At 36.4% G+C, this 14,722-nt stretch overlaps 1 protein-coding gene across 6 annotated transcripts in view; it reads left to right on the top strand.

Annotated features, from left to right (window-relative positions):
• Nucleotides 1–14,722, top strand: part of Mppe (Metallophosphoesterase) — a 284,426-nt gene that overhangs the window by 151,961 nt on the left and 117,743 nt on the right. For 5 of the 6 annotated variants that reach the window (XM_076182536.1, XM_076182551.1, XM_076182557.1 and 2 more), the window contains exon 5: nt 9,543–9,677. In XM_076182536.1, the coding sequence (XP_076038651.1) occupies nt 9,543–9,677 (135 nt within the window). Of the gene's footprint in view, nt 1–9,542; nt 9,678–9,863; nt 11,368–14,722 lie in introns of those variants that run through there. The other variant, XM_076182545.1, reaches the window with a different exon arrangement.

The raw sequence follows: 14,722 nt of genomic DNA, 5'->3' as shown, positions 1-14,722 counted from the left end.
ATTAATGCACAAAACACATATATCCCCCTAAAGTCAATACGAAAAAATAGTAATACTCCCAAATGGATGACGGACAGATTGAAACATGAGATCGGAATTAAAAGAGGACTTTACATAAAAATAAAAAACGGGGAATCACACCTTAGATCAAGATATAACGAAATGGCAAAGCTGGTTAAAAGGAATACACATTCAGCGAAACGTAATTATGAAATCAAGGTTGCCAGTCAAGCAAAATCCAACCCAAAGGGTTTCTTTCACCTCTATAGAACAAAAAATAAAGAAAGAATAGGACCAATTAAAAACGATGAAAATGTCATGATAGAATTGGAAGAAAAAATGAGTGAGGAGTTTAACAATTATTTTCTATCGGTATTTACTAATGAGAGGTTAGATAAAGTACCTGACTGCGATCCGATTTTCAGAGGGGATGAAGAAAATAGCCTAACTAATATCAGCATTAGTAAAGAAGAAGTTATCAAGCAGATTGACAGACTTAAAGCTACAAAATCTCCGGGTCCGGACGAAATTTTTCCAAGAATGCTTAAAGAGTGTAAATTTGAAATCTGCAACCAGTTAACTGAAATATTCAATAAATCGGTAGACACTGGTTCTGTTCCAACTGCTTGGAGGTAGGCAAACGTTGCTCCTGTTTTTAAGAAGGGAGATAGATCGACCATATGCAACTACAGGCCAATCAGTTTGACATCGGTTATAGGAAAAATGCTTGAATCAATAATAGTAAATAGACTCAGAGAACACATTGAAGGGCATAATTTAATTCGTGATTCACAGCATGGTTTCTCCAAAGGTAAGTCATGCGTGACTAATCTTCTATCCTTTTACACTAAGGTATATAAGGCGTCAGACAACAATGAAAATTACGATGTTATTTACCTTGACTTTAGCAAAGCGTTCGACAAAGTGCCACACCAGAGACTACTAAATAAAATCAAAGCCCATGGCATAGGAGGAAAAGTGTTAGAATGGATTAGAGCTTGGATTAGTAACAGAAAACATCGGGTCACCATAAATGGAATAAAATCTAGGTGGGGCAATGTTACTAGCGGGGTCCCCCAGGGCTCGGATTTGGGTCCCTTATTGTTCATTATGTATATAAACGACTTAGACGATGGGTTAAATAGTGATGTTAGTAAGTTTGCGGACGACACTAAAATAGGACGCCTAATTAGGTCAGAAGACGCCCAGATTCTGCAGGGTGATCTTAATAAACTGTTAACATGGTCGGTGAAATGGCAAATGAACTTCAATATCTCTAAGTGTAGCGTGTTAAAAGTAGGGCTACACAACCCCGAAAATAGATACAACTTAGATGACACGTTTTTAGAAAAATCTGAGTGCGAGAGGGACTTGGGAGTTCTGGTGAGTCCGGACCTTAAAACCGAGCAGTGCATTAGCGCCAGAAATAAAGCAAACAGAGCATTAGGCTTCATTGCTAGGACGGTAACAAATAGAAGTGCAGAGGTAATTATTAAACTCTATCTAGCGATAGTTAGACCCATCCTTGACTATGCGGTACAGTTTTGGTCTCCGTCCTACAAAATGGACATAAATTCACTAGAATCAGTACAGAGAAGAATGACCAAAATGATACAAGGACTCGGAAATTTGCCTTACGAAGAGAGGCTTAGGCACCTAAACTTACACTCTCTGGAAAGACGCAGAGTGCGGGGTGATCTAATAGAAGTGTTCAAGTGGATCAAAGGCTATAACAAGGGTGATGCAAACAAGGTCATCATAATAAAACAACAGGGCAGGACTCACAGTAATGGGTATAAACTGGACAAATTTAGATTTAAGAAGGAAATAGGCAAGAATTGGTTTACAAATAGGGTGGTCGATGAATGGAATAAACTTAGTAACCACGTAGTAAGCGCTGAAACTATCAGTTGTTTTAAAAAACGATTAGACAACTTTATGGATGGGGACGAGAGGTGGTGATGGATACGGAGCTGCCTAGTGTAGGCCTTATGGTCTTTTGCAGTCTCCTTTATTTCTTATGTTCTTATGTTCTTATGTAAAGATAACAGAAGGAAAACATAATGTGGAAGTTATGATTAAAGTTGTAAATAGTAATATGAAAAGAGTATATGTCCCCAAAAACACGGGCTTGGTCTGATAGTGATCATTCCAAATTACTGGAAGACACAAAGAATGTATTATTAGAGTTACTGATAGATGGAGGAAGCATAGTAAATATGGGTGACTTTAACAGAAAGGAAATAAATTGGGAAGAAATGACAGTAAAAGGTGGAGAGGAACTCTGGAGCAACACTCTACTGGATATGACCATTGATTATACATTGACCCAATGGGTCAAGGAAAATACCAGATACAGAAATAATGAAGAACCATCGAGACTAGACTTAATATTCACATCTGAGCCTGAAATCATGGACAAAATGAATTATAAAACACCAATTAGGAAGAGTGACCACATACTAATAGAGTTCAAACTAAAATAACAAAATGATGTTAGAAGAAATGAGAAACTTAGAGAAGGAAGATTAATGTACAACAAAATGAACTTTCTAAAATTTAGAAGAAAAAAATCAAAACACTAACTGGGAAAAACTTTCAAATGAAGAAACAAAGATGGAAGAGAAATGGAACATATTAAAAGAAAAATACAAGGAGGGAACAGATAAATATGTACCAAAGAAAAAACAAAAAAGGGTTTACATAAAGTGTTGGTATAACAAAAAGTGTAGTGAGGCTAAAGATAGAAGAGACAAAGCCTGGAAAAGATGGAAAAAATACAAAAAAATTACCAAATGGCAAACATACATAAACCGAGAAACAAATATGTAGATATATGCAGGAAGGAAAAAAAAAAAATGAAAAATATATTATAGATAAATGCAAAGGCCAACCTAAATTTTTACAGATATGTAAATGATAAACTAAAAGACAAACATGAAATAGTGAAACTGCGCAAAGGAAATAAAGAATATATAGATCAGTGGTTCCCAAACTAGGGGTAAATTACCCCCTGGGGGTAATTTAACAAATTTTTGGGGGTAATGGAGGGGTGAAAAAAAAAAAAAAAAAAATAGAATTCTGAAAATCAAGAAGAATTCCTCAACTAGCTTCAAAGCATGCAACTCCATCCATCCCACTGATGTCCTCAACATCTTTGGCAATAGTTATTAGAGATGCATATGTTCAAATACAATAAATAAATAAACGAAAAATATCTCTAGTGTTTCAATTTAGCTATATATATCAATGTTGACTACATTTTGTGGAAGGGGTAACATGCTTAATGTGGCACATTAAATTGGGTAACAAACTGAAAAAGTTTGGGAACCACTGATATAGATAATGTAGAAATGGCTGAAGTTATGATCAGGCATTTTAGGTCTGTATTTACAATTGATAGCTCAAATTTGGGGGGAAGGACAGTGAGGAAGATCCCCCGAAATGAAAGATTGATTGATTGATTAAAGGTTATCTGGCGTCGTAACTGCAGAGGTCATAGACGCCCATTTGTTAAATTCTAAGATTCAATTTTGGGCATAAATAATAATAGTGATTTACTGTGTATAGATGAAGGTAAATATTAATAAATCTAAATTCAGTATCAAGTATTAATTATCATAGTGTAATGGTTATATATATATATGGTGTTGAATTATGTTAAGATCTGAATAGAGTTAAAAGCTATTTGGTTTTAATTATTATTGTTATTACACATTTTAGGACCAACCAGTCCAAAGAGTCTAACTAGGCCCTTAGTATTAGTCAGGAAAAAATTGAGAAGATTGAGTAAATATATATATATAGGAGTATATCCAATGAAATGAGAGTGGTAGGATTATATTTCAATATTAATTTGTATTTGTTACTAAATTTGGTCAAGTAGGTTAACTTCTTTTAAGAATTTAATGACTCCCTCATAATCACACTGCAGTTCTTTTCCCAATATCTTGGCCAAATTATAGTTCCCATCTCTTTCTTATTTGGGAAGTGATTGATTGATTGATTTATGAAATTTTTGGCTCGAAGGCCAAGCGCCGGAGCCGGTAGGCCATTCAGCGCATATTTATCTCATATAGATAAAAATTCAAGTAAAACAGTAAAAACAATAAACATTCACAAAAACACATCACAACAACATTCACTCACAAGCACTCGTATACACAATCTTAAATTTCATAAAATAAACCGGTCTTTCAAAAACTTTACAACATTCTTCGCATGAGCTTCCTCCCCTAAAATTTGTTTAAAAGATAAATTTGTTAAAAGATTTGCCCTGCACTTATTAGAGAATGCAGGGCACTGAATTAAAATGTGTTTTATTGTAAAAACTACTTGGCAAGTGGGAGATTGGGGGGCCAGCCTTTCTGCTCCACTTGCCATCAAAAATTTATGGGTAATGTAGGAATGGCCAATTCTCAATCTTGTTAGAACAATACTTGACCTTCTGTCCAAAGAAGGACACTTCTTAGGGTTCACCAAGGGGTAAATCTCTTTTAACTTGTAACTACAGTCCAGCCTTGTCCATTGTTCTTGCCACTTTTCCATTGTATAACGATGAATTACTTGTTTGAAGTCTGTATGTGGGATCTTTTGGTCTGTTATATGGTTGAGCCTAGTGGCGGCTTTGGCTGCAACATCGGCCTGTTCATTTCCAGTGATACCCACATGGGATGGCACCCAGCAAAATTTTACTTTTATTTTCTTTCTGTTGTTAATGAGAATCAACCAGTCCTGTATTTCTTGGATTAAAAAGTGACGAGGTAATAATGTCTTTAGAGAGGATACAATGCTCATGGAGTCTGTGAAAATAACGACGTTCTTATTACATGGAACAGAATTAAAAACAAATTTGAGGGCATTGCTGACTGCCAGCAGTTCAGCAGTAAAAACAGAGCTAAAATGAGGCAACTTTCTTTTTAAAATTGTGCTATCAGATACAACAGCACAACCAACATCTTGGGATTTTGATCCATCTGTATAAATAAAAATTGAATCAACATGTACTGATAAATGTTCTAAAAATTTGCTGTTTAGCTCTACAGCAGTTCTATTTTTCTTGTTTTTAAGAGGACATATTACAGTGGGGCATCAGTTCCAAGGAGGGAATTTGGGAGGCATGATCTCAACAATTGTATTAGGAACAAGTCCTACCTTCTCTGTCCCAACTTCACATCTCACTTCTAAAGGTTTCGGCAGAGTACTTTTCCTTGGAGCTCTGTCTACCGGCTGCTTTACATATTTGAAGTTTGGATTCTGTTTGGATGTCAAGACATGAGATATATATCTAAGGCTCAATTCCTCCCTGCGAATATAGAGGGGAGGAACTCCTGCGTCCACATACAAGCCACTGGAGATGTTCTATAGACTCCTGAACAGATCCGTAAAGCCATATTGTGGACTATATCAAGCTTCTTTAATGAAGTTTTACATGCCAATCCATAAATTTGACATCCATAATCCATTTTGCTAAGGCACAATGTTTGGTAAAGCCTTATTAAAGTTATACGATGTGCTCCCCAGTTGAAACGAGACACTACCTTTAGTATATTAAGTCGCTGTTTAACAGTGTATACAACCTCGTTTATGTGATTTGTGAATGTCAACCTTTTGTCCAAAACCAGACCCAAGTATTTTACTTGATCTTCATATGGTAATATGACAGCCTCTAAGAATAGTGTTGGTATCTCTTCCTTGCGTCTTAGTCTGGAAAACTATATGATTTTTGTTTTTTTAGCAAAGAAACTGAAGCCCCTGCTATTAGCCCATGCTGTTGCTAAGTTAATAACCTCTTGAATCTTTTGGCCTGTTTCTAATGTTGTCGATTTGCTGCACACAATAGCGAAGTCATCAGCATAAGCCAATCCATGAGCTCCTGCGGGAACTTGTCCCAACAAACTATTAATGGCTATGCTGAAGAGTGTAGGACTCAGAACACTTCCTTGGGGAATCCCTTCTTCTTGAAGATATGCACAAGAGAAAGAAGAGCCCACTCTGACTTTTAGATAATGGTCAGACAAGAAATCCTTTAAACAATTGAACATATTACCCCTGATACCCCACTCTGCAACTTGCTTCAGAATGCCTCCCCGCCAGGTAGTATTGAAGGCATTTTTCAAGTAAAAAAAACACAGCGATGCAGCGATTGCAAAGGCATTCTGAATCTCACGAGTGATAAAAAGTAAGGGGTCCAGAGTGCACTTTTTCTTCTAAATCCAAACTGTCGGTTAGATAGGAGATTTTTAGATTCCAAAAACCAAACTAAATGCATATTAACCATTCTTTCATAGATCTTACAAATGCAGCTAGTGAGAGCAATAGGTCTGTAACTTTGTAGGTCATGAGAGTCTTTTCCTGCCTTTAAGATTCCTATGATAATTGAAGTCTTCCAAGATTTAGGAGAAGATCCAGAAGACCAAAATTTGTTCAGCACATTTAAAAGGAATTTTTTCGAGGATATGGATAAGTGAGCAACCATGGAATAACGAATGTCATCCTCTCCAGGAGAGGTTGGGGAGGATAGAGATAAAGCATGATCCATTTCATCCAAGGTGAAAAGAAGATTATATGCCTCCGAGTTCGTATTGGTAGGAGGAATAAACATGGTCTTGGCTCTAATTCTTCTGAAATCATATGAATAATGTAGTGGGCTTGAAATATCAGCATAAGGTCTTCCAAAAGCCTCTGCTACTTCTCTTGTATCTGATATAAAAGAGTCATTTATCTTCAGAATGGGTAAAGGAGATGGAGTAAACTTTCCTCGTAATTTTCGAATCCTATTCCATACTAAGGTAGGGGAAGAGTCATATTTCAATTTGCTAATATATTTAATGAAGGATTCCCTCCTTGATTTCTTGAAGATTTTCTTCTGCTTTGCTCGAGCTCTTCTGTACGTTATCTTATTGACTAAACAAGGATATCTGCAATATCTCTTATAGCAAGTTCTTGTAATCTTTCTGCATAAAGCACATTCATCGTTCCACCAGGGGACTACTGGGCGTTGAAGTTTACCAGCTGTCCTAGGAATGGAAGAGAAAGCACCAGAAAGTATAATGCCTACCAGATAATCTTATGCATCAGAGTTACTACAAAAATCACTAGTCTTATGATTAATCTCTGTGGATCTCCTAAATAATTCCCAATTAGCCTCTCCTGTCTTTCATTTAGGTAAGCAAGAGGAGGGAGTGTTCTTTAAATATTTGATATGGATAGGCCAGCGGTCGCTACCATGTAGATCTTCATCTACTGACCAACTGTAGTCTAATCTTAAGGATGATGAACAAATAGTTAGGTCTATAGCAGAACTTGAGTTGTGAAAGACATCAAACCTAGTTTTGGAACAGTCATTCATCAAAATGACATCGTTATTATCAATGAATTCTTCATTCAATTATATTGCCCCAGGGGTCACACCTTGATTCACCCCATAGAGGATGCTTTGTGTTAAAGTCACCCATTAAAATAAAAGGCTCAGGAAGCTGGTCAACCAAAGATTGTAGGTCATTTAACTCAAACTGACAGGGGTAGTTATATATATCTAGAAGTCGATCTTCCAGTTCAGGTTCCAAATACAAAGAACATAAAGTGATCCATTTGGTGGTAAAGATTTGTACTGCACAAGCCTGCAACACTGAATGTAGGTGGACACTTCTGTGGTTTACAGATTTCTTAACAATGATACCAGTACCTCCATGGGGACGGCCCCCAATCATAGGAGGAGATCTGTAAAATTTATAATTAAGTTCAACATTAGGGGATAAATTGCCAAGCATAGTTTCTTGGAGACAAATAGCAGACACATCATGTTCTTTAAAGAGAATCCGAACCTGCTCTCAATGAGAATTAAAACCTTGAATATTCCATTGAATGATGGATATTATACTGTTTTCTTTTTCTTTTTTGGGTCTACTGTGATAATAAAAACAAAAACAAATAATATGAAATAGATAATAATCATTACAACATCTTGCTAAGGTGTTTAAATGATTTTTAAAGCTTCGAACTGAACTACATTGCACAGCCTCTGCAGGAAGTTTATTCCATTCATTAACTACACGGTTGGCAAAGTTGTTTCTACCCACTTCCAAATTAAATCTATTTCTGGACAGTTTGAGACCATTGTTTCTTGTCTGATTCTCAGTGTGAAAATTTTGTCACTTTTGATGTTGTCAATTCCCTTTAGAATTTTAAAGACCTGTATCAAGTCACCTCTGAGTCTACGCTTTTTTAGGGAAAACAGATTCATATGTTTTAGTTGATTTTCGTATTATCTATTTTTCATATTTTCATATTTTTCATATTTTTCATGGCAGAAAAATGAGAGTACTGCTAAGAGAAAAGAGTTTTGCTTGGGAAGAGGTGATTAGTGGAGTTCCACAGGGATCGGTATTAGCTCCAATAATATTTGTTATTTATGTGAATGACATGGATGAAGATATAGATTGTTACATGAGCTTCTTTGCAGATGATGCTAAATTGCTGAGGAAAGTGAATACTGAAACAGATTGTGAATCACTACAGAGAGACCTGAACAAGTGGAAATGGAGCCAAAAGTGGGAAGTAGACTTCAACATTAATGTAGCATAATGGAATTTGAAAAAAAAAAATATATATATATATATATATATATATATATATATATATTTATATATATATATATATATATATATATATATATATATGTATATATATATATATATATATATATATATATAGATAGATAGATAGATAGATAGATATCAGGACAATATAAAATTGGAACAAAGGAAGTAAAGAAAATGGGATCTGGAAAAAACCTGGGATTAATTATCTCAAATGACATGTCCCCTGATAAATAAACAAAATTGTTGGAGAATCTTACAACTTGCTAAGATCAATAAAGGTGGCTTTTATCTATTTAGACGAAGAAATGGTTAAAGAAATACTAGTCACACTAATAAGGCATTAGAGCATGCTGTGATACTGGTCACCCAGTACCAAAAAGAATATAAAGAAAATTGAACAAATCCAGAGAGCAGCCACGAAAATGGCCCCAACACTTTCAAACCTATCATATGAGGAGAGACTGGCTAAATTGAAACTACTGATTTTGGAACAAAGAAAAAGAGGCACTATGTTGACCATTTACAGAATCATGAGAGGCACAGAATTCCTTGATAAAGAGGATATACTAAATTGGGACAAGAGAAATACAAGGGGACATGATAAACTCAAAAACGGTAGTTGTAGAAGAGACCTGAAAAAAAAATCCACACAAAGTGGTGAATATCTGGAACAAACTGGATAAAACAATAGTGTGCAAAAACCTTACAAGAATTTAAGAGCAAACTAGACACTGCAGGATACAAAAATGGGACACCATGAGCATAGCTCCCTTCCTATAAGATAGGACTAGGTAAATACACTTCACCCCAACTGGGGGATTCTGTGCAAACTTATTTTTATTTATTTATTAATTTATTTATTTATTTTTTTAATTCATTCATCATTATCTCTTTCTTACTTTGATGCTATTATATATTTAGCTTTCATTTTTATGACAGGTGAATGCCATGGACCAGCACAACTCACCAAATATAAGTATGAATGTATATCCAGCCCTAGGAAAGAGGGGGAGAATAAGGATTCTGCTTTCCCACATTCCTCTTCTGCCCATCTCAAGGAAGACCTTTAAGGAGGTAATATTTTCTGCCTTTTGTTTTTTATATGTTTTTTACTACATGATTGTTTTACCTCTGATGCAGCCAAGGTGCATCCTACTGACCTGTTCAAAAAACAACTTTTTCATATTTTCATATGTTGCTATATTTTTTCCTATGCTTTTTAACCTGAAAAAGCATAAAATCACATCCATTTTCTTCTAGGATGTATGGAAGCATTGCCACATGGAGGCTGAAGTTTTTTGTTATACCAAAAGGGCCAATTTTGAGGGATTTCTAAGCGTATTTTGTATAATTTTTTATCTATCCAAGATAGACCAACAAATTAGGTACCAAATGAATGAGTAGAGTCTACATATATCAACTGTTAGAATTGATGAATTTTCCCTGTGACTTTTTATATATACAAAATTGTTGAAAATCTTGACTTTTTTTTTTAGTAACCAGGAGACATGGTTTTTGCATGGAATAAAATAGAACAACAAAATATTGATAAGATTAAAGCATTTTTATTGCTCTTTTGAATGTGTACAATCTGATTAACATTGTACAAAAAATGGCATGCTATTTATAATATTTACAGAAAAATAACAAAATTCTATACATTTGACATACAAGGTGCATACAGTAATTGTTTCATTGTTTCAGGGACATGGTGTGCAAAGACATGGGTGCACATTACTCAAAACAAAAGCAACCAATCAGTATACAATGAGACTTTGTCCCAGCAACACCTTGCATCCATGGAGAGCTTTACATTTCCTCATCTATGGAAAAGGTATGCGGTACTTATGTTAATCTCCGCCGGACAAAGCAGCAGCAAGATCTCAGAACTGCTAAAAGTGACTGAACAGTTTGTCAGGGCCATCAGGAGGGAGTTGATTTCTTCTGACTACAATTATGAAGGTGTTGCCGAGAGAAAACATCATTCTCAATGATTTGACACCATCAGGGATGCCAAATTTGTCAGTTGCAAGCCATGGTTGATGAAGACCCCAGCCGGCCTATGAGATCCATTGCCAGAGAGGGCAAGTGTCTGAAGGCACCGTAAGGAAGTGTTTGCATGAAGATATCAGATACAAGTCATACAAGATGCATAAGGATCACCTCCTTTCCGCAAAGATGCAGGAGAACCGCTTCAAGAAGAGCAAGAGGATGCTCAACATACTGAAGTACCCTTTGAAGAATGACATGCTGAGGTTCTTTTCAGATGAAAATAACTTCTGCCAGGACCTGACCCAAAACTCTAAGAACAACAGAATGTGTCAAGAGTCATGAAAACCAAGTTTCCTGCAACTGTCATGGTGTTTGGGGTAGTCTGCATCGAGGGCCAAGTCATGCCCCCGTTCTCCTTTCCCTAGGGGCTCAGGGTGAGCACCAAAGTGTACATCAATGTCCTACAGACCCATGTGTAGCCGTGGATTGAGGAAGTAGTTGCTGGTAGACCCTATGTGTGGCAACAGCACTCTGCATCATGTCACATCTCTGGAAAATCTCAGAAATGGCTCTCTGACAATTTCTTTGACTTCGTTGCACATGATGTGTGGCCCTCTAACTCAAAGGATTACAAAGGAAGAGCATGCTGACAGGAGACCTTTTGGTCCATAACTAGGTCAGATGCAAAAAAATTATACATACATACATATACCAAGGCTTTTTCCCCCTTTCAAGGGAGGTAGCCAAAAAGGGAAAGGCATAATAACACTCCCACCCATTTCATCCCTAAATACACTCCACACCCCTCCCACCCTCCCTCTCATCTGAGCACCTCCTGGATGACGGGTCATCCCTGCACCTTGCCCACCGCCCTGGGTCAGAAGCAGTGATAAATAAATAAGAATTATAATAATATAAATTATAATAGAATAAATAAATAGGAGTTAAATAATAAACAAACAGGTAAATAGTAAGTAATAAATTGACAGATAAATAATAATAACTGATAATCAAGCCAATAATAAACAGACAAATTAGAAACAAATAAATATTATAAGATAAATGGCAGGCATTACAGCATCTTGCTAAGGTGTTTATCTAAATGAACTACATTGCTCTGCCTGTACAGGAAGCTTATTCCATTCATTAGCTACATGGTTGGCAAAGTTGTTTCTATCCACTTCCAAATTAGATTTTTTCCTGACAATTTGAGAACATTATTTCTTGTTGGATTCTTATTGACTGAAAATTTTGTCATTTTTTATATCAATTTCCTTTAGAATCTTTAAAAGACCTGTATCAAGTCACCTCTGAGTCTATGCTTTTTTAAGGAAAACGGATTCATATGTTTTAGTCAGTTTTTATATGATTACCTTTGATATTTGGAATCAGTTTTGTGGCTTGCCATTGTACTTTTTCCAATCTGTCAGTGTCTTTAATGAGATTCAGTGACCATACAGAAACAGCATATTCCAAATGTGGACAAACTAATGATTTATATAGCTTGTTAATGAAAGATGGACTTTTGAAGTCAAAAGATTGCACAACCGGTTCAAAAATCTTATTTGCTTTCTCAGAGGCTGAAATACACTGCTTGGATGATTTGAGGTCATTACTGATAATTATGCTGAGATCCTTTTCACTATACACTTTTGTTAATGAATTTTCAAATAACTAGTAATCATACTGATTTTTACCTATGTGCATAACCTTGCATTTACTTGTGTTAAATTTCATTAGCCACCTTTCAGGTCATTGTTGTAGTTATCTAAATCTTCTTGAATATCTAATTGGTTTAAGTGGTCATTTGCCATTCCACACATTTTTGTATTATCAGCAAATTTGGAGACAATAGATTTCAGTCTGTGGTCTATATGATTTATATATACTATGAATAGATGTGGCCCAAGGACAGAACCCTGGGGGACTACTAGTAATATTTTTCCATCTAGAAGTTTTGCCACTTAGAACAACTCTTTTTGATCGTTCAACCAATTACTAGTCCAACTTAATAGGCTACTACTTATTCCATGTGAAGCTAATTTAGTAAGTACAGTGGAATCCCGCCATTCGTCTGCCTCTCTATTTGTACAACTCGTTATTTGTCCAACTTGTTCAAGGTAAAATTCAACTTGTCATTCGTACTTTCCCCGCATTTTGGACAGCGTCACCTTGTTACTGGTCACACCATGCGATTGCTTCAGCTTAGTCTCATGCTAGCTTCCTTAAACTATACATCATCCACGCAAGCTTCAACTTTGTGCTACTTTATTGCTATTTTTTGTTATCTTTATTAAAATAGTGCAGTAATGGGTCCAAAAAAGATTAGTGATTCAACCAAGCCTAAATGAGAATGACAATTGAATTGAAAAAAGAACTCATTGCGAAGTTTGAAAGTGGAACTCGTATCTCTGACCTGGCAATCAGTATTGCATGGCAAAATCAACTATATCATCTCTACTAAAAAATAAAGACATAATAAAAGAGGCTAATATGGCAAAAGGAGTGACTGTTCTTGCTGTGAACAAGTCACCTATAATTGAATAAGTGGAAAAACTTGTTAGTTTGGATTAATGAAAAACAACTTGCTGGTGACAGCATTTCTGAAACAATAAGTTGTGAAAAAGCAAAGCGGTTGCATGATGACCTTAAGCACATCTCTGGAACCAGTGCACAAAGTGATGAATTTAAAGCAAGTAGGGGGTGGTTTGATCGATTTAAGAAATGAAGTGGCATTCACAGTGTTGTTAGGTGTGGGGTAGGCTGCCAGTGCAAACAAAGGTGCTGCTGAAAAGGTTATTGGGGAATTTAAAGACTTTGTAGAGAGTGAGGGATTTACTCATCACCAAGTTTTTAATTGTGACGAAACTGGCCTCTTCTGGAAGAAGATGCCTAAGAGGACCTACATCACAAAAGAGGAGAAATCATTGCTAGGACACAAGCCTATGAAAGACAGGCTTACACTCTTGTTGTGTGCTAATGCTAGTGGGGACCTCAAAATTAAACCTTTGCTTGTCTACCACTCGGAAAACCCAAGAGTGTTCAAGAAAAATAATGTTATAAGATTAAACTCAGTGTAATGTGGAGGGCTAATAATAAGGCCTGGGTAACAAGGCAGTTCGTCACCGAGTGGATATATGAAGTGTTTGCCCCGAGTGTGAAAAAATATCTAGAGCAGAAAATTTTACCACTCAAGGCCCTTCTGGTAATGGACAGTACTCCTGCTCACCCTCCAGGCTTGGAGGAAGATCTGGTGGGTGAATACAGCTTCATCCAAGTGAGGTTTTTGACCCCTAATACCACTTCTCTAATCCAGCCTATGGATCAGCAGGTCATTTCAAACTTCAAAAAGCTTTACACAAAAGCATTTTTTCAAAGGTGCTTTGAAGTGACCTCTGACACAGAACTAACCCTCAGGGACTTTTGGAAGAACCATTTCAATATCCTTCATTGTTTGAGGATAATAGACAAAGCCTGGGGGGAAGTTTCTTTCAGGACACTGAACTCTGCCTGGAAGAATCTGTGGCAAGACTGTGTGGCAGCCAGAGACTTTGAAGGCTTTCATACGGAGCCTGTAGTGGTGGATGATATTGTGTCCCTGGGGAAGTCCATGGGATTGGATGTAGACAGTGATGATGTGGAGGAGTTGGTCGAAGACCATAGAAATGAGCTGACAACTGAAGAACTCCAAGAACTGCACAGGGAGCAGCAAGAAGTGGTTGAAGAACTTTCTTCTTCAGAGGAGTAAAGTAGTAAGGGAAGCATTTCCACTGCAGAAATTAAAGAACTTTGTTATCACTGAGAGAAAACACACAGACCATAGAAATGAGCTGACAACTGAAAAACTCCAAGAACTGCACAGGGAGCACCAAGAAGTGGTGGAAGAACTTTCTTCTTCAGAGGAGGAAAGTAGTAAGGGAAGCATTTCCACTGCAGAAATTAAAGAACTGTGTTATCACAGAGAGAAAACACAGAGTGGTGGAAAAATGGCATCCTAACACTGCTGTGGTCAACAGGAGCATCAATTTGTTTAATAACAATGATATTGACCATTTTAGAAAAATTCTGAGAAATTATCAAAGGCAGACAACATTGGACAGGTTTTTAAAGAAAGAATCCCAAGATTC

Source organism: Oratosquilla oratoria, chromosome 3 (assembly GCF_046742065.1).
Source record: "Oratosquilla oratoria isolate Oo_2021 chromosome 3, ASM4674206v1, whole genome shotgun sequence".
NCBI classification, from domain to species: Eukaryota; Metazoa; Arthropoda; class Malacostraca; order Stomatopoda; family Squillidae; genus Oratosquilla; species Oratosquilla oratoria.
This window is presented reverse-complemented; position numbering and strand designations above follow the sequence as displayed.